Raw genomic sequence first — 21778 nt, 5'->3', positions numbered from 1 at the left:
CCTCTGCCCTTACTCACTAGCCAAGACAGAGAAGTGCCATCCCAATGCCAACCCGCCCCTCCCCCTATTTGCAGAACCCAAGGGGGCAGCTCATTCTCACCTGGAGAATGAGATTAGAAGCTCTCTTCCCATGGGCCTCCAAAGGGTCCTCACAGAGCCCTGACAAGGTCCCTGAAGACGGGACCTATATTTAGTGAAGTCCCAGTGCAGCACACACTCAGTAAAAACATGATAAAACATCTCGTCTCAGAGGAAGCAGAGCAGAGACCGTCAGGAGCCCCTCCATACATGCAGCCGAGGATTCCACACCCAATCTTCAGACTCGGAGTCAGACTGCCAAACACTTGGCGAAGTTTAATGAAGAGAAGTCACCACCAGTATCCCAAATGGACACTTCAAACAGACAAGCCCTCCTCCTATTGAGAGAGCCTCTCTCTCTGTGATCAAGGTTATGACTTTAACACGTTTTTGGTTTTTTTCTCTAGAAGAATTTTCGACAAGGTGTGAGGAAACTGTGTTACCTGTAAAACCCCTTGAGGTTCACTCTGTCCTTTATCAGGTCAGCTGCCTGAACAATAATAATATTCCTCAATGCTCTTCCTGCACAGGAACAATTCTCTCCATAAATCTAAATGGAAAAGATAAAGATTCACTGTGAATTCAGAACAATAACGTGACAATTTGTGAGCTGCCAATGCATACCATATAGAAAAAATTACGGCCAAGTCCCCAAGCTTACAACACTTATATCTCAGCCTACATAGCTACAGACCTAAAACTACCTATTTATTTTTGCTATCAGACCATTCATGCTATTACGCTATAATCACAATTTTCCAAATGCTAAACTGCTTTAACTATAAATAATCTGCTTTTACACAAATTTTCAGGGTAAAATATCTCTCTTTTAAAATACAATGTTTCCATCAAAACAGCAAATTGAGGAATATTTATATATTAACTCTGCCATATTGATAATGCACTCATGTGAAGGTATTAGAAGGTAGGAAAGTGCTTTTTTCCTATCCAGTGAGCATCTCACACCATGATACAATTTGATAGCAGGCTGCTGTCTGCTTTGCTTTTAAGCTTCTCTCAATTGCATAGTTCAGTTAATTCCAAGCATCCTGGTTTCATCTACTTCAGATTCCATCTAGCAGATAAAAATTTCATTTAGCTTCTTTTTTTAATCTTTCAATTTGCCCATATGCATCTCTGATTCTGGGAGGATGAAGGAGGATAGTCCTCAGATCTGGAGAGGTCTATGTCCTACTTTATATACTACCTCTTTTCTCTATAACTGGTGCCTTCCTCCACAGGGCAACTTTGCTTCACAAAGGAAGCTAAGTGAAAATAAACTGTCTTCCTAAGTAAAGGCACATGAAAATGAATATGTATTGGGTGGTACGTGCTTGCATCTGTTTACTTGTTTCTTGCTTAACTCTTTTTGCACCCACAAAATTTTGTACCGACAAAATATTTTCTATCTTCTCCCAAAGCCCCCTTAAGTTTCCTGTTATCACCTCCTAAGCACAGCCTGGTAAGAAAGGGAGAAGGGCAGGACATGATTTATTTTGAACATGTTAAAACTATTTTTTGTTTAAAAAAACTTGAACAAGTCAGATAACAGAAAATATGACTATAAAAGAGGAATGAGTCACTGATACTTGACTAGTCCCGACACGGTACCGATGTTTATTCACTCAGTCATTCAAAACACATTGAATGAGCAGCTGTCAGGCCGCGTTCTAGATACTGGGGATGCAGTAGTGAACAAGGCCAAAAAGGACCTGCCCTCAACAAAGCTTGGAGTCTTGTTATTCTAAAAAAACACAACTCTTATCAGCTGATTTTTTAACATAACACAATGAAGGTATGCCCATCTTTTATCAGCGGGCATACAGGATGTTTTACTATTAGACAACTATAAATATAAATAATCCCCTTTTACACAAAGTTTTCAGTGTAAAATATTCACTATTTTTAAAACACAGCATTTCTATCACACAGAAAATTGAAAATATTTATACTATATTGAACACTGCCACTTGGATAATGCATTCATAGAAGGGACTTGGATAATGGGAAAATCTGTTTTTTCCTACCCAGTGAGTTTCTTGCTCCATCACACAATTATCAGAGCAGCTCAGACACCTTCAGCTGTGTCATCCCAGGTGAAGGAGACAGTGTGATGGGGAGCAAAGGGAGTACCTACAGCTAGAGAACTCTACACCAGGATGTGTGAATCATTGTTTCAGAAAATGCTGTAAGAGACAAAAGAATCTTACCTGGGAAGGAGTATGTTCAAGGTATGGATTGGAAATTCTTCTCGATAGAGTCTATTTGAAAAGAAAGAAAAGGGGGAAAATTAGAACCAAATGGAAATCTCTGTGCAATCAGGACACAATATATGCAACTGCGACAGGCCCAGCAGTTGTCCAAGCCAAAAACGTGCTGAAATCTCAAGTCATGGGCCTTGGAGGATTAACATCCTTATTCTCAGTCAATGCAAGTGGTCAACATACATTCCAGTGAGATAGGACGTTCCATGCGAACGGCTCCCAGTCTAGAGAGTACAGCTTTAAAAAGTGTAATAGAAAGACTGGGATGTTTGTGTATTTGTCTCTTTATTCACAAAGCAATTTTGATTCCACTTCTCCTTTCCCTTCCATTTCCACTTTCACCCACCTAAGTCCAGCTCTCATCACTGCACACGTGGACTGCTGTGTCAGCTTCTCAGCAGATTTTCCCCACGCTCTAGTCACGCCCTCTATCCTGCAAACATCAACCAACCAAAGTCCCTTTATCGCCCCCTCAACTGACAGTGGGTCTATTCTTGCATATGTGCATCAATCCAAACCTGCAACGCACCCTTCTGGGCCCCCAAAGTCTGCCTCTAATAGATTTCTAGTATTCCTTCTACCTGCCTATGTGGCTTCTTTGATTCAACCAGATCTACTCATCAGAAGAAGCTGCAACTCATACCTGCCTCTGCTCACACCATTCTCCACATTAGGAAGTCCTCCATCTTCCCTGAACCCCACTGAAGTCCAGGTCTGTACAGTTACCTCCTGGGTGAAGCTCTGTCCATCTGCCCCAGTCCACTGTGGTTTGTCCCTCTTTGGAGCTCTTTGGTTTTTGACTATTTATGTGGTAGCTCCAGGGTGCTCCACATTGTTGGCTGTCCTTCTACGCATGCATTCGCCCCAACTAATCCAGAAGCTCCTGGAGGGAGTGCTGCCAGCTTGGCCTGTTTGCTTTCACAGCCTCTAGTACACAACCTTCTAGTCATCTATTTATAGATATTTATATCTCTGTATCAACTGAGTATTTGCTGAATGATTTGAATTGTAGGAGCTAAATTTTCCTACCTAATAATCCAGTAAGCAGCACCATCACCCACACATGTTTAAGCACAATAGAAAACTATTATCACTTTCCAGTGTGTTTAGGAAAAAGAACAGAGAAACTAACATTTACTGAGCTTCCAACCTACGTTTAAAAGGTCTTTACATCTCTATTCCAAAGATTGCTATCTTTTGAGATCCAGCATTTCTTAGTCTGCTCTCTCCACTTCTTAGAATCTCTTACAAAAACATAGCCTGCCACTCACTGTCTTCCAACATCTGAACCTTCTACCAAACTTTAAGACAGAATTCCCCTTCCAGCTCTTCCCCACTCCATACAGCTCCCATACTAATCTAATTAAACTGAAATGTGTGGATTCTTTATCCAGAAATGCCACTGGGTACAGTCTGCTAAAAAATATGCAATGGCTTCCAGAAAAAAACCATATAAGGTAGACAGGACATTTTTAATTGTCATGTATTAAAATAAAACACCCACCTGCCCCTTCTGGTCTAGTCTATACAGTCCCGATCCGCCCTTCCTAGGTCTTCTGTCGTCCGAGCTGAAGGTATTGTATTCACTTACTGAAACACTGAACAATGTAAAATCTGCATATGCACCAGATTTGTAATATGAAGATGAATCGTCATGAGAAGCAATTTTCTCCCCCTAAACAGACTTTCAAAAATTAATATGGCAGGTCAGAACTGACCATCTTTATTACTCACCTAATTGCCTGAATCAGCTCAGAAAAGCAACCACTTCACGTGATCTAGTTAAAAAGAAAGCTTTTAGGTAGACACAAGTTCTAAAGAACTAGGTGGGGGCACTTTCACAAAAGACAGCAAACTGCTTCCTTTTTCTCTGCTGCCAGCCCAAATCTGGCTTCCTCAACACTAGTGTTACACTCGCACAATTCCCCTTCACAGAAACTTCCCCTGTTGGATGGCTCGTTTCAAAAGACTGGTAAGGTGAGTCAAGAAAGCCATGGGATCCTTCTATGCCGACCAGATAACAGTGTTAGATCAGCTACTAGCCCGCAGGGAGTCGACCAGAGCAACACAACAAGAACTGCCTTTAACAGGACACAATACCTAGATTTGTTGTCAGAGACTCCTGAGAAGCCGGCTCTTAACCGGTCCCAAGGGAGCTCTGTTTCATGAACGCGCTAGGACAGCAGCTCTCAAGCTCAGCTAAGTGTGGGGAAGCTAGGTGCTCTCTGCAGAGCTCCCGAAGGGACAGATTTGCTCAACTGAAAATAACCACAACTCTGTACTTTTTTGAGACCACTTTATGTCAGTTGTTGGTACTGACTAAAGATAGCAAGTGCCAGAGACTTAAAGAAAAAAGAACATGGAGGAATGAATGGTCCATGCATTACCTAACTGTTAATAGATATTGTGAAAGAACTGTTATGTAATTTAAAAAATAATTTTAATTGAAGAGCAATTGATTTACAATGTTAGTTTCAGGTGTGCAGCAAAGTGATTCAGTTATATGTATACATACATACATACTTTTTCTTTTCAAAATCTTTTCCATTATATGTTATTACAAGATATTGAATATAGTTCCCTGTGGATACCAGTAGGCCCTTGTTGTTTATTTTATACATAGTAATGTGTGTCTGTTAATCCCCAAACCCTAATTTATCCCTCCCCATCCTTTCCCCTTTGGTAGCCGTAGTTTGTTTTCTATGTCTATGAGTCTGTTTTTGGTTTGTAAATAGAATCTGTATCATTTTTTTTAGATTCCACATACAAGTGATATCATATGATATTTGTTACATAATATCATATGGTATATTTGATCAGGGGGCTGCCATGGGCCAACTTACAGAAATACGAAAATCACTGCTCTAAATCACCATACAAACCGCTCTCTTCCAGCATTTACCTGAAAGAGGAGCATAGTAGCATCCTTGAAGATGCTCCACACTCCATTCAACAGTCTTTCCCTGCTATACCATGACCTAGCTCTTTTCATCCCATCTTTGGCTCCCCTGGTTTTGCTTTCTCTCTTAGCATCCCAGGGCTTCATCTCATAACTCCTGTGGCAACTAAATTCCATTCATTCCACTTACGAAGCACCTACTGAGCTCCTTGCCAGGCACAGTGGGAGCTTCCAAAAATACAGGAACAAGATACCTTCCCCTAATTAGAAACCCATTTACCATTAGACACAGGATCTAAAGAACACTTTAAACCCATAAATTCTCTCTGTTGTTCCAGACTTCCTATGAATTTACTCTATAATCTTGGATGGCTGGTCCAATTGACGCAGGTCTTTTAAATGGCTCTCACCATGTTATCTCAAATACAATGCCCAGACGAGATGATTCTTTTTCCCCTTTTATTTCCAATTTCCTAGAATTACTTAAGCTAGATGCAATGATTCTTTCATGAAAGACTTATACATACCATACAGAGAAGACGAGTAACAATACAAATGAAATTAGATTTTAATTCAAATTTATTTCTTCTCCTTTCCAATTTAATGACACACAGAAGACAATTCCCTAAATGATTCCATGCAAATCTCATATTTTAAACATGTGTTAGAAAATTGCAACTCTTTAATATTCACAAATGAACTTCCAGGAAAAAAATAATGGCATAACTCAGAAGGATAACTGGTTAGCAATCATATATCACCTTTGTTTTTTAAAAAGTTAAATGTCCACTAAAGCTAAACTATAATTGTCTCTGAGGCTAGGTCTGAACCAAGCATGGAGCTCATTCCAGTGTCCCTGGAAATATCGTGTTAAACTCCATGGTAGGCTTAAGGATCGTTTTGTTAATCAGCTCTTAAAGGATATGCCTGAATGCTCTCCTTGGATTGCATTAAAATGCTTAGGCTACAAGGGGAAAGAGAAATGGAAAAGACTGAATATTACTTCAATCAGCACAGAAGAATGACCTGCTCTATTACAAATAGGAACCAACAAGATCTACCCAATTTGTCGATAACTTGAGAATTCAGTTCACAACACAACTTTCTGTCATCTTCAGCCATGGTCCTTTACCCATTCTGGGTGACCAAGGAGAAAGGAAGGTGTTAAAGTGGAATAAGTATACTTAGATTTCTTACAATTCTAGGACGCCAAAAGCTCCCTAAGTAACTAGAGGACACGTGTGTTAAGAGATCATAGACTAAAACAATGAAGGCTGTGACCCAGATGGCCATGCAGCAGAGCTCTAAGATGGGGGTCCTTTTAAGCCCCGGCACACACACACGTCTCAATCAAAGTTCGGTCCAGGTTCAGAGGACAGGATCCCACCCAGCCAGTGTGTCGGCCTGAGAAGGACATGGGCATCACAAGTCAGGTATAATGCAAACTGGAGACACGAGCCAGTGGCTGATACGGAAGCACAGGGCAGGGCACCACGACTCCTGCAAACTCTGGTCACAGTTCAGGCCCAGCTGTTCCTCAGGGCCCTGAAGGACATGCTCACAACAGGCCACTTGTAACAATATCTTCTCAACATAGCCTGGCCAAACCAAAGTGATGTTCTCAAAATGATATTTTTCTGCTGCCCTGTGACGTGTTAAGAAAACAGAATGAACGGGAAGGTGCTAGAAACGCTTACTGAGTACCCTCTTTGTCTTAAGCACTTGCCCATATTAGGAACTGCACCCCTCTATTCCTATTTTTACCCTTAAGCGTCAGAGAAGTTAAGAAATTTACTTACGGCCCCAGAGCTGGAAAGCTACAGAGCCAGGATTGGAACAAAATTTTGATTGATTTCAAAGTCACCACACTACTGTAACATGCTGCATGTTATTAAACAAGACTCTTTACTATACGCTAGACATTGTACTAAATATTTTGCATGCAACAGATTGCTTAATTTTTGAAAAACTATTACGGTATTACTAATCCCATTTTGCAGATGACAAAACTAGACTTAAAGAAGTTAAGAAATTCATCCTGGTTTGCAACCCAAACCTGTCTTTAGTTACTGCCCCATACATTTATCCTGTAACACAGAATGTGATGTGCATGTAACTGCATGAGGAAGTCACGAATGGTCTTCTCTGCTAGATCCAGCGGTTCTCAGCCCTGGATGTAAATTAGAACTGTCTGGGAAACTGAAGAAAAAAACACACAGGAGCTCAGGTCTCACCCCAGACACAGAATTAGAACCTATAGGAGAGAGACCTGGGCAAGTTTTTTCCAAGCTCCCCAAGGTAGTTTTAATGTGCATCCTGGCTTGAGAAAAACTGTAAAAATCAGAGGTTGAAACTGGCCATTTGACCTTCTCATCATGTACTTGTACTGTGAAGCTTGGTGCACTCCCCAGACATCACCTCCCTCACACACCCGGCCGAGTTCCAAACACTGCAGCGGTACAAATCATTTGAACAACAGCCCTGGGATCTGTCTCTGAGCTTCTGAGTCTGACTTGTGTAGAACAAAGAGCCAGTGTCTCGGTGAATCCCACCTTGCACCTGTGCACATGGTATGTGTTTTCTATCTATCCCATCCCAGACATAGCCCTAAGCCAAGGTACCTCCTGTCTGCAGAGCAGTGCTGTACATATGTAACTTCTGAAAGGACATACACTTTTAATGGCAGCCATAGCATCAGACTTCATTTTTACTTCCCATTATTAAAGGACTCTCTTCTAGTATCAACATGTTTGCCCCACTTAAAAGCTAAAGTAGAAAATTAAAGTGGGGCCTAGGAATACTTATAAATATTTCACAATCTTGCCTGCCTAGGGAGATAAATCAGCAAGAATCAGCAGCTTCTGGGAAATACATACAAAATAAGTACAAAAGAAACAAATCCCAAAGCATCATCAATTTGACTTTATTCATTCCTTGGGAAAATATCTTCCTTCTCACTGTGTTTACAAACAAGATAATAATTTTGCCTAACAGGGTGGGCTTCCTTGGTTAATGTCATCACAGAAAAGCCTTTACAATTTAGGAATCAAGTCGCTAAAGACTTTGGGCCAACAATTCAATAAGCAGCTTAGTTACCTTCACTTGTCACTGAATTCTCTACTTGGAGTCACATCAACCTACCTAGCCACACGTGGATTCCAAGATGAACCCATTCCACAGCAGCCAACGTTAAGACATTCCCACTGGCCAACTCTGAGACCATTTGACATCAAAACAATTAAAGTATTGTATTATAATCCATGGCATAAATATCCATGAGTCCATACTGATATAAATAACTGAATAAACAAACATGGGGTTGGGGGGAGGTGGGAGATGTAGGGGTGGGGAGACAGCTCTTCCTTACAGAATGACTTCAACTACTATATGCAATGAAAGGGGAACACACAATATTACCATTAGGCAAAGACCACAGTACTAAATGTTGCAAGCAAGAATCATCCCATGGATGCCAAAATTAGGGAACAAAAGTATAACAAGATACAGGATATCTGCATAGTGTCAAAATGTCTCTCCCAAAGATATTAAAGAGTACAGAGGAAAAAATAGTAACTTTGCAGTGGGGATTAGCAGACACTACCTTAACTAAATGACAGAAGTTATCACCAATCATGAGACTTACTGACATCACTTGCCTGCTGATATGATACACGGAGAAAGGCACTTTTATGGTATTTTTGTCAAAATGCATACCTGAATTAAATAAGAAACAATCAGACAACTCCAAACTGAGAGGCATTCTTCAACATAACTAGCTTGCACTCTGCAAAAATTATCAAGGTTATGACAGACCAAAGAAAACTAAGGGTTTATGCCAGATTGGAGGAGATCAAACGAAACGGACAAGGAAAGGCGGTGCGACCCTGAACTAGGATAAGGACCTTAGTAGGACAGCTGGCAGACTGTGAATAAGGGCTGTTATTTGAGTTACTCAAGGCTATCAGTGCTGGTTTTGCCAAGTGCACTGTGGTTACATAAAACAACATTTGGGGAAGCTGGGTGATGGTCACAAGGCAACTCTCTTTGTACTATTTGTACCTTTATGTCTGAAACTATTTCAAAATGAAAAGTTTTTAAAAAAAAAGTAGTGGCCTGTTTCCTTCCCACAAATAGTCTCAAAAAGAAACCAATCAAATATTATTTCAAAATAAGGCACTGGCACTTATTCTTTACTAAAAGCTGCTCTCAGCATAACGTTATCATCTGAGGTTGCACAACAGGATGACCCGACTTGCCTCCTTGATCACTCTGGCCTCTAGCAGCTCCACACAAATCAGATCAATCTCCCTAAAAAGTCTCCTACCGATCATCTTGTTACTTAAAAATAAATTTTATTTTAAAACAAACAGTTCCCTACATGCTCAGAGACAATGCCCCAAGTCTTTACCCGAGTGGCCAATCTCCACAATGTCTACATAACCCCAGATGCACATCTAGCCATGCAGCCTGTCCGACCTTCACCATGCCAACTGTGTGCATTCTCACCTCTGTGCCTGAGCCCTCGCCAGGCCCTCTGCTCCCCGTATGTCTCTGCATTTCCACATCCTGCCCTTCCTTTGATCCACCCAAATGCTGCATTGCACTTACCCAAGCCTTGAGCCTCCTGTGACCCATCTCTTCCCCAAAATGCTCCACACTTGTCTGTTTATTTTCCACTAATATAACACTGCCGTGCTCCATTTGCACGTGTACGCAATTTCACCCCAACCAGACTGGTAACCCCCCAGAGGGACTTCTATCAATCTAGGACCTTCTACAGGGTGTGATGGGCTGAATATCCAATGGCAACTTCTTTCCAGTGTCCCACTGCCCAGTGACCCAGACTCTTGAGGCCAAGTGGTAAGGCCTGAAATCACCACCTCACAATCTATGAAACCCATCGCCCCCTCCGCAACCCTCCCCTTCCTTTCTTGCATTTCTCAAGTCTGTCTTAAGTGGTCACTCATGAAGCAAGAGTATATATAGAGTATATTTTTATACACTGAATAATTTATGTGCTTGTTTTAAAACTTGAAGGTCCACTTGAATACCAATTATTTCTTTGTAGTGAAGTCCACTTCAAAAAGTCATTTTGTGTGGGGTCTTCGAGAGGAAATAACATTCACTTTTCCTCTCCTATGTGCAAAAGAAACATACCGTGGAGTAGGCACCTTTCTTCCCTTTGCTGGCTCTGGAAATAAATTAGTCTCTTAGGTGTTGCTTATCAATTTGTACATAAATTTTTGAAAGCTGCAGAACAATTAAGGTGAAAATACAGAGCCTTCTGGAAGAAGGAAAACTTAAAAACTAGTTCTCATTTTTATTTCTCAGTTACACGACTAAGACATGCAGAGACCCTCAGAAAGGCAGCACCAGAAAGGACACCCCGAGGCAACCTGGCCCATTCCACAGCCTTCATCTAAGCGATGTGTGTCAGGCAGGAATCTAGATGGGGGGCCACGGTCCAAACCCAGCTGCTGCCTGGCTTTCATGGTGTTACTGGAACACAGCTGTGCCTGTGTTTTTACATATGGCCTCTGGCTATTTTCCTGACAAAAATATTTACTCTCTGGCCTTTTACAGAAAAAATTCACAAATCCTGGTCCAGATTATCAAATTTTACAGAGAAGGAGGAGCTCTGGAATCTCCCTAGCAATATATTCCAGTGTGTAACAGTTATTGACCAGAATTTTTTTCATTTTGAACCAAATGATCTCTTGAAGCCATTTAAGATTTCCTCCAAAATTGTTTAAGGAACATTTCCATCTTCACTGACAAGTTATATAAAAGCAAGAAATAGGTCGAAACAATTTTGGGCTCCCAAGATTAAAACAAACAAACAAGGAGCAATTAGTTTCACTAACTCCTTTCAAATTAGGAATTTCCTACCTATACCATAACGTAGACTAGTAAATTCAAGAATGTCAGTTATTTCAAACATCTGAATCTTGTACACAGTATTCTCCTTGCCAGGAATGCCTTTCTCCTCATACATTTAAGGTTTCATATAGTTTATGTTAAAATGTATTCATATGCTCAAGACCCCCCACCCCGATTAGAGTTTCTTAGTACTTCCAAAGCAGTTAGATTCCAGACACTTATTTACATTGGATCTTCCCTAACTCATTATAAGAATCTTAAAGATAGGGTCTATATTCCACTCATATTCATAAATGTCCACAGTGTGGAACATGATTTATTGCATACAATTCATTCTCATTCAATGCCTGTAAAGGGAAAACAAAACAAACAAAAAAAAAAAAACCCAGCTCTTAATACCTTAATTCTTATTACCTTCCGGAGTTTACGGCTCCTTGCTCTGTGCATTGCACCTTATTCTCCTGGGAGGCAGCCTTGCCTGGTGGTTAACAGCAGAGCTCTAAATTTGCATTGCTTAGATTCAAAGCCCATCTGCACCACTTAAAAGTTATGCATCAGTGGACAAATTGTTTAACTTCTTTGTGCCTCTGTTTCCATCGCTTCAAATGGAGGAAATAAAATATGCTCATAGGGCTGTTGTAAGGATTAAATGATGTAAAACCGTGGTTCTCAAATCACTTGCATCAGAATCACCTGGCGGGCTTATTACACCAGATTGCTGGGCCCCCTCCCAGAGGTTTTGGGTGCAGTAGGTCCGGGGTGAGGCTGTGAATCTGCATTTTAACAGGTTCCCAGAGGATGCTGGTGCTGGTGGACTACACTTTGAAAACCACTAACTTAAAATATGAAGGCGCTGACAACAGTGCTCACTGTATAATACGTGTCCAGGGAGCTCTGACTATTGTTTCGGGCGCTCAGCAAACTTTACTACCATTATGCACATGAACGTGGATCCTGCTGAGAGCCTCTCCAGGGACAGGACTGTAGCTTCTCCACCCACGACCCTAGGACATGGCAGAGTGCCCGTGACAGAGCAAGGCCAGTGGCTCCTCACTCAAGGTTCCTCCTGGTCAGAAGAGAAAACAGAATTTGTGGGGGAAAAAACTCTCCTCTGGGCCACATCCCCAGGGTTTTCACAGCAAGCATCTTGCAGACATAGGCTGTTTTATTCACCCATTTGACCTCTGGGGGTGAGGTCCGTTTCCCATACTTGGGAGTCTAGAAAAGCTAACTCAGAATCTATCAGTTTTCATAAGGTTCTTGGGACCATGGTCCCTTCCCAAAAGAGCACAGAACTTCTATGGGCTTCTGTCAATGATAACAACCTGCCACCACCACTGTTTATAAAAGAACTGAATTTACCTAGAGTTTTAAAGACAAGTTTTATCTGGCACTGCCAGGTGGCAGTCCTGAAGTTCATTTTAAACTTACCCTGTCTTCTGGTCACTATTGCTCCTCCTTAGTGCCCCCACACCCTTCAGCTAACAAGTCATTCTAGAACTTGCAAGGATCAATATTAACCTTAGCAGCTTACAATTTCACATATACAACTTATAAACTTCATGACACCGGCAGTGATAACAGGGCTACGACACAGAGCCTCCACAATTTGGCAAATAATCCTAACAGCACTGCTGTGATCTCACGTGCAGACTTTTCCGTATCATGGAAGGTTATTTTGCAGCTCCCCCCGAAGTCATTTAAAGCAGGTGGGAACTCCATTGCTGCCTCTCTTGTGCGATTCCACTTTGAACAATCATTCTCTTGATGGAGATTATTCAAGAACAGAGACATCTCATCTCGCCATCTGCCACGGGGAGCAGGCCGACGTCTTCCTTCTCTTCTTGCTCTGATCACAGAGAGTCATGAGCTTGGTCGGCCCTCACTCACTTCACAAGGCCTCAGTTACTGGCACTGACGTCTTACAGGCTGGTGAAACTTTATTTGTCCTGGGTCACATGTCCCCCTTCTTCTCGTGTACTTGTCTTCTTTCAACCTGAGTCCACTGAAAGCTCACAGTGGAGCCACACGAGTTCCCTCCCCTTCTACTCCTCTGATTCACTCTAACAGCCCTGCCATGGAATCAGACTTCACTCACATCTTGTGCATATTCCTTTTTAGTGTTTCCAGTGATGACACCCTATTACTTCTCCCACTTTGTTGACATCAGATTTCACCAAGTGCAGGATTCAAAACAGACTCATTTCCCCCCAGGTTCCCTCTCTGTGATGAAGTCATTTAAAGCAGTTGGGAACTCCACGACCGCCTAACTTGCGCGATTCCGGCTTGCACTGTGATGCACCCGTGCTGATGAGTGTCTCGCCCTGACTGCATGCTTACACTTTCAGTCCCTTGACATCAATTTAGATCTTCGCCCTCCACTGAATCACCTTCTTTCTTGTCTTCCCGCCAAGTTATTTCTTCTAACTGCTCTAGATATCCTTTCTTTGCTCTAGTAAGTAATCACAGAGTCTTTGAAGAAACGCTTTCCCCCAACTGCCTCCCAACTTTCTACTCTGGTACAAAGACCCACGACAGCCCAGCAAACACAACCAGTGATCCCTTCAGCCAGAATGAGAAATAGAGCCCATACCCGGCAGGTCACCCAACAGTGGTCAGACGTTCTGGAATTCAAGGGGATCTCTAGTTCTCGGTCCCCTCTGGAAATCCCCCTTTTACCAGAACAGGCATCAGCAGCTTCCAGTCAGTGCTCCCAGCTCCCAGCTCCCAGCTCTCCTGGAATGCTACTAAAACCACCTGGCAAGGATTCATCTTCCTCTGGCCCCATCTCAGCCGCTAGTGATCAACAGTCAACTACACTCCTTCTCCAGCAGCAGCGGCAGCATCACCTGAGCCTTCTGGGAAAGGCAGAGTCTCAGGTGCCACCCTAGACCAACTCAATCCGAAGACGAAGCTCAGGAAGATCCTAGGTGAATCCTGTCACAGTACAGCTTGAAAAGCATTCTTGTCTGCTACCTAGATACGAAACCCTGCTTCTGCTGCAGATGCTTCAAAATCAAGGCATCAATAAAGGTTGTCCAAAGAAAAGGTTATGGAGGCAAAGTGAGTTTTGGGGATGTTGCTTACTCTACTCTCCCTCCTTTAAGCTGAAAAACGCACCTAAGCAAATTAAAGATGTTAAAGAACTCCTGCAGCAGATACACCTCTTCAATCCAACATTTCTCAAACATGTCTGACCAAGGAGTTCCAAAAGTTTATTTATCTGTTTTTATGAACATCTGTTACTGTCCCAAAGAATATTTATTGGTGTTAACAGAAAAGAGTAAATTAAGAAGCCTGTCTCAGAGCACAAGCAGTCCATTCAACAAAGTATTGCATTTGCTTCTCCAAACCTCTCCTGCTGGCCTGTTTATCAAGGACTTTTAAGTACATGCGTTAATCAAATGTAGATGTGATGTTGCCGCCTACCCTCTTGCTTGGGGAGGTCAAGCGGAGACCAGCCTTGGCCCCCAGGAAGGACATCATACAGCCAAGGTGAACAAGGGGAAGAGGCCAAACACCAGAGCTACCTCACTCTCTAATTAAAGCAACCTGTGATTGTCCCAAACTTTCTGGACATATTTTGCCTCCTCTCTTTACTACTTTTTCATCATCTCCGAGGAAGACATTCACAGTCTGATTTACACATACTCTGCTATATATAAGATCTAAAAGCAACTTCAAGTTTTTGGGTTCACCTCTCCTCTTGAAGCAGAATTACTGTAAGAGGTACTTCATAAGGGATTCCATTTTTAGAACTTCCTCAATTTTTAGTTTTAATCAGACTTCATTTAAACACTTACCACTGCACTCTTTCTCCTTTCTACCTGCATGAAATTAGGTAACAAACTTAATACCTTCTCCAACTCTACTCAATCACAGCCCTGATGTTTTAAGAGGCTCCTCTCAAAGTATGTTAACATTGATAATCTGTTTCTAAATGAAAGTTCCAAAGAGAATAAAGTGTCCTACATCCCAAAAGTAGGTGACTGAGGAGTTAGCCGACACAATGCATATGAATGACAGAGGAAGAGACATTTTGTTAGGGCACTTTTCACCACTTATAAAGGGATTTACAATCCTTGGTTACCTAAAAACACTCCCCGCTCTGTTACTCCTCTACCCCCACTCCTTTCCTCCTCCCAGTCCAGGTATCTCACCAAATGTAATGCGGCCATTACAAATATTTTAAAGAACCTGTAAAACATGGCAGAATTTTGGTGAAAAAAAAAATTTTTTAAGTAAGTAAAGCTAAAGAGACAGTATAAGGTAAACTACACTTGAAAAACAAACAGAAAAGAATATATCAAAATGCTAATAGTGATGGTCTTTGTGTGATTACCAGTGGCTTTGTTTCTCTTTTCAAACTTCCAATTTTTCTACATTAAATAAATTCCTTTTATAACCAGAAAAAAGATAAAACCTCCACTCACAGCACGATCCTCTACCTCCAATCCTCCAACAGAAAGGCAAGGCTGCAGAGATGAAAATGGTAATCCTTTATGCACAGAGGGTTAAGAACAACATGTCTACATCTACAGTCAGAAAAGAATCCAGATTTAAATTGGCTCTAATGGAAGTGTATTTATGGGTTTGGAGAGGGAGATAAACCTCTAGGTAAGGAGCCAAGAAGACAGGGCAAGTTGAAGATTCTGCTAGGAGAGATGCTGTCACTTGTTCCCCTCTTGGCTCCATGGAGTCCAGTTTGCACTCTCCCTGCCTGCCCTAGACAGAGAGGGGTGTGGGCGAGACCCAAGGATAGAAAGAGGGCGACAGAAGATGATGAGAGGCTGCAGTGGAGACATGGGGCAGCCCTGCCATTTCTCAGTGACCCTTGGTGGGTAAAGGATATAGAGCTCCGCCCAAGGTTCCTATAGTACTAACCTCAGTGCTCAGTGTCTGTTTTGTGGCCAGTTTGCTGAAGTGTTTAGGATCCCCTTCTGTTGTCACTGACCTCTGAATACTCAGAGCTAACATCATCTAAAGAAAGCAATTCAGGAAGTAAATATCCCAAAGTCAAATACCAATAATTTGAGGGTTCGCCGTGATGGAATTCAATGGTGTGTACACAGCCAGGTTAGATATCAGCCTCCAAGGGAAGAACGTGAGGTACACTAAATGGATTGTGATGTGACAGTTACATTAGTACATGACGTGAAGCCACGTGGTCAACGCAGCTTCTAATCAAATCTAACTCCCTCCTCTGTCCCAGAGAATAGGTACTGCATTCACCACTCTCGGATATGCAAACTGCACATCAATTTTTTAATAAATTGTGATCCTCATGTAGAGGACACTGGCTTCATCAGAGCCACTTGCAAGAATTTAAGTTTTGATCCTGGCCTCATGGCCTTCATTGTCCATCACATTCCTTCCTGAGTCCTGAGGGATGACTCTCCAGTTCCAGACAAGAGCATGTCAGTACTCAGATCTCAGCTTGCAGATTAGGACCAAGTCCTTGACACATAGGAGGGAAAGGAATCCTAAAAAGGCTTTAAGCACATTTCAATTAACTACTTTTCCATGCAGGCCTTTCCCTGAAGGTAAGATTAAATCACCAACAGAGCTGTTTTTAAAGCAGTTCCTAAGCTAGAATGAAAACTTTTGTAAAACTCATACATGGATGGAACATAAAACTGAATTAGACCAAAATCTTTGCAAAAGAATACTAAGAGATTGTTAAAATCCTAGGGTAAAAGCATGCTTATAAAAGCATACTTAGAATAAAAGCATACTTTTATACCCTTCTGGCTTTAAACCCACATACACTTCTGGAGATTAGATGCATAACAATGTGAGTGTGCCTAACACTATTGAACTGCATGCTTAAAAATGGTTAAGATGGTAAATGTTATATGTATTTTACCACAATTAAAATTTTTAAAAAATTTTAAACCATATTTGACAGGTTCTGAAATTCCAAATTTACTTAAAAGTGATAATCTCCAAAACGAAATAAATAAACACATGACTAAAGCCATGCTGTCCAGCTGAAGGCTCTTCGAGGGCACTCTAACTTCACACAAAGAACCGTGCCAGGCAGAGGTTCAATACCTTGTCAAACCTACTTCATTTCAATGAGGTTTTAAATGGCAACGTTAGAATGTAATCACGAGCAAATGACGCTCCAGGAGTTAATTAACACAATTGTGTACCTGTGTTTTCTCCTTATAAATATATTTAAATGCATCACAAGAGTCATTCGTCTATATAAAGCCTTAAATCTGAAGGTGAAAAGGAGACTGTTTCCCCTGCAAAGAACAGAACTCTGTGCTCTCCTGGCAAAGCACCTACTCCCCCCACTCCCACCCACATTTCTGCAGTCAAGTTCAACGCTAACAAAAGGTTTCCAAAAGTCGACCCCTATTTCTTATTACTGACTATATTGAACACACAGAGGGAAACTTAGCTTTGAAAGCCTTCCAATTATAAATTCATTCTATGACTCATGGCAGGCAACTCCTTTCACGTAACTCTCATTTAAGTCCTGTGTATCTCAAGTTGGACAACAAACACTTCGCCACAATCCCAGCCCTATTACCCACTGGGTAAAGCATTAAATTTTAAATCACCTCCTCTCTGGCTCTCTCACACTCTTCAATGCCTGAGGGAGAAACCCACGACAAGGTGAGCAGACACACAATTGGAATAAACTGTGGATGTTCAAAAAAAAAAAAATTGCCTTTTAAATGCTTTTGACTATGACCCACAGTAAGGAGTATACTGTATATGATGACCCAGGTCACACAAACATATGGATAGCCATATATAACTGAAACAAAACACTTTTAATCATCCTCTTACACAGCCTGCTAAATGAGATAAAACCTGAGCCCATCAAGTTATTTTATATACACTCATATTAAATAATAACATTTCATTATAGTGATTGTACAATTCTTGTGTTAGTCAACGAAAAAACATTTTTTAGCTACTTGAATCTTTAAAATATTCAACAGATACATATTTAAGTATTTACACATTTACATATTCAAAATCTGTCTGAATTGCATGACCACGTACTCAGACATTACGTGTGTGTCTGTGTGGAGAGAGAGAGTGTAACTAACCCTGGGATCCAAAACAGCATATTCAACACATGGGCTACAGCTAGTCATTGTTTATTTTTTTTAAAGTAAAGCTTCTCTACAAATGGACTATGCCCTGGTTTGCCAGAAAATCAACACTCTTAATAATCTGACTTAAGGGAAAGACTATTTCAATGAACCAAATTGAAGAGGGAAAAGTATATGTATTGTGAAAATCTCTTGTTCTTTTAAAAATATTAATTATTAATAATAATTAAATAACATTAATAAACAATAGTATGAATTATTAAATATTAATATGCTTAAATATTAATGCTATATTTAAAAAGAGATGGGCTCTTAAAAACCTTCACAGAGGTAGGGTGATTCATCTTCTATTATTTTGGCTATCTCTCTTTGAACAAAATAACAGGAGGAAAGAGCAAAGGGGATGTTAATAATGATCATGAAAACACAGTATCAAAAAAAAAAGTGTTAAGTGGCAGAAGAAAGCTGACTGTACTCTCACGGAGGCAGAGTAGAACTAGAGCCTCAAATGTACAGACTGATCTTTATGTGCTTCTGTTGTTAACCATGTCCTGGAATTGGTGTATGAGGGAACCACGAAGAACTGAAACAAAGCCCTTGAACACAGGCTGGCAATTGTGAACAGACAAAAGCTGGTTCCAGGAAAGATGAGGTTGTGGGCATAGAAGCAAAGTCTGCAGCCCAGAGAGCAACCTAGTATTATATTTAGCAGCTAAAAGTCAAAATATATGTATATGTACACACAACCTCAACTAGAAATGCATATTCACCAAACACTGCGATACTGCTTATTATTCACAAGTCACTCTTTCAAGCACTTTTTACAAATATTAATGCATTTCTCCCTCATAACATTTCTCCTTGGAGGCACAGAATGGCTAAGTAACTTGCCCACAGTCGTTCAGCTGGTGAGTGGCAGAGAAACTCAGGCTAGCTGTTTCCAGTATTTGTGCCCTTAATCCTTACATTCTGTGGCTTCTTCTCTGGAAGCATCCATGGTTTCTGCCCCTTTTGAAGCCTACCTCTCCAGTCTTCAAATAATTCTGCAGGCCGACCTCCAACATCCTTCTAGTAATTTCAGGGTTGGTTTCCCTTGTTTGCCATCAAGACCCCTAAATGATTCAGTCCCAAATCCAATTAGAGAGACAAGCTCAGGTGAACACAAAAGCCTCCCCTGAACTCTGGCCCAGTAACAAGTCAATTACCTGAGGGCCCTGGGAAGAGGGAGGCAGGCAAGGGCGAGCACACAGTTGTCCTGTAAATGAGCCAAATCCTCATCCTACCAGGGTAGGAGGCAAGAACTTTCAGGAAATTTATGAAAGCAAGAAACAGTGGTGTTTGTTATTCTCTACGACAAGCAGAAGGCAGGTGGATTTGCATGCTCAGCCTCAAAAAAGTTCACAATTTTCTACCCGAGTCTACTGTGACAAGCAGCTACGAACATCTTTAGGCCATAGTTCCCTGGACTTCCCACACAGAGAACTTTAAGAACTGGAAAAAGTCAGGCACGATTAAAGGCAATACTCTCCTTTCTATCCAATCAGCTGCCCCCTCTCATGTGGGCTGTCTTCTACCTTATCTTCCTCTGCCTGACCCAAGGCTGGTACGGGGGCAGCTGGCACGATGCTCATCTGGCACCAAAGGTAGGAGACCTGGCACTGAGCAGATGCAGCCTGAGGACAAGGTGTTGGGAGAGAGGGTTCGGGGAGAGCATCTCTGGGCAAATCAAAGTACTGTCTATGCAAACTTTGTTGCCTAATAACTAACCTTGATTGTTATTTTACACCTAGCTTTGTTCTTTTCATACTGTAACAGGAAGTTTAGCTTTTAAGATCAAAGAACTGTCAGTGGCATAACTGCTCAGCAGAAGCAGTGTTTGCAAGTCTTCGTTAGAAGGATACTGTATGTTGCATCTCATGGGAACTGGCAGATCTGTTCTATTGCTGACAGGCTACTTTCATTTCTTTCGTGAAGCCTTAAAAAAAAGATAAGCCTGTTTCTTAGGGCTATATCCCAAATGATTTGCTTAGATGTGATGCAGCACATAAAACAAGACCATATATCACCCTTATCAAGGTAACATGGACCTAAACCTGCAAACGACAAAGCCCAGCCCTTATGCCACCTCCACTCAAGAGTTTTCCCCTCATCTCCAGCCCAGGGACATAGGTTCTCCCCATCTGTGCTCCCTGGGCATTTTCTGTTCTATCACAGTCATTACCACGCTATGTATTTTGTAACTGGTACAGTTTTGCAAGACTATACTATGGAACAATGAACATGCATATCTCCCCAGCTGGACTTAAAAGACTGAGATTATGCCTTTATTCATATCTGAATTCTCAGCTTCTGGAGCCTGAGGCAGACATCCCTAACATTCCTAATATTTGTGCCTCATTTCTCCTTCGAAGCTCTTGAGAAGAGGACACTTCCCCGGTGCCTTGAAATGAGTGAGGTAATATGACTTGCTCTGGACAATGAGATGTGCGCAGAAGTCACTTCAGGCAGGAGCAATTAAATGCCCTTGTGAAATTTTCCCTTCTTTCTTGACATTTCACAGGCATCATGGGAGATGATGACATAGAAATGTCAAATGACGGGAGAAAAGCCACCGCATGGAGGACAGCCACCCCGCAAGCACCCAGACAAAAAAACGGTCCTCCTATGAGCAAGAAATAATCTTCTGTTGTGTTAAGCCATAAAGATTTTGGCATAATTTTGTTACTGTAGCAAAACCTAGACTATCCTGACAAATAAGAACAGTAGGTGCATTATACAGATTTTTAGAAAGAAGAAAAGATACCAGGGAATGCAAGAGTAAGGATGACTCACTGGATCGCAGTCTGGGATGTGAGGGGTGGGTCACAAGAAGCTGCCTGCAGTGAAAGAATGATTTAAAAAAATCATTAATCCACTTTACTTTGTCTTCTGTTTAGCCTTGTACTCCCAAAGCTAATTGCTTAAATGAAGCTTCACTTATTATGGTCATTAAGAAGTGATAACTGATTTTGAATTTCACAAGCTTACCTCTCACCAGAGCACTACCTTCTTGTATATATCCTTTGACAGAAGACTCTATTTAAAGGAGGTAGTTTTGAAAATGTAATGCTAATCAGAAATCAATATATTTGTAAGCTGTGCATCCCCCAATGCAGACCAGTTTGACAGTAGTTTTTCAAGCCCTTGCAAAAGTTCCTCTCCTTTTGGGGTGTTAAGGGAGGGAGGAGGAGAGGCTGACAGAAATGCTGCAAGAGCTTAAATCATCTTTTAAAAGAAAAAATTAAGGGAGGTTGGACGAGGGCCTTCCTGAGAGTCTTAACTTGATGATCTTTAACATGAAAAAGCGGGCTTAAATCACTCAAACTTTTAAAAAGAGCATCTAGCATCTTCTTCCATAGGAAACAGCCCTCAGCTGGGGCCAAGTAAATGGTAAAGGGGTGAAGAAATAGGAGGGCTGCGCGGGGAAACAAGGAGGGCAAACAATCAGATGAGCTGATTCAGAGGAGATGGGAAAACAGCCCACGAGAAAAGCCTTAGGGAACAAAGCTTGGGGGAGGAGGAGGAGGAGGAAAAAACAGGAA

The 21778-nt window shown here is 41.5% G+C and overlaps 1 protein-coding gene across 5 annotated transcripts in view; it reads right to left on the bottom strand.

The window, feature by feature from the left end:
* Window positions 1-21778, bottom strand: part of RAPGEF5 (Rap guanine nucleotide exchange factor 5) — a 241565-nt gene that overhangs the window by 180287 nt on the left and 39500 nt on the right. For 4 of the 5 annotated variants that reach the window (XM_074367361.1, XM_074367358.1, XM_074367360.1 and 1 more), the window contains exons 2-3: window positions 2289-2339; window positions 522-628 (exon numbers count right to left, since the gene is read on the bottom strand). In XM_074367361.1, coding sequence (XP_074223462.1) covers window positions 522-628; window positions 2289-2339 — 158 coding nt within the window. Of the gene's footprint in view, window positions 1-521; window positions 629-2288; window positions 2340-2985; window positions 3144-21778 lie in introns of those variants that run through there. The other variant, XM_074367362.1, reaches the window with a different exon arrangement.

This window comes from Camelus bactrianus, chromosome 7 (assembly GCF_048773025.1).
Source record: "Camelus bactrianus isolate YW-2024 breed Bactrian camel chromosome 7, ASM4877302v1, whole genome shotgun sequence".
Classification (NCBI taxonomy): Eukaryota; Metazoa; Chordata; class Mammalia; order Artiodactyla; family Camelidae; genus Camelus; species Camelus bactrianus.
This window is presented reverse-complemented; position numbering and strand designations above follow the sequence as displayed.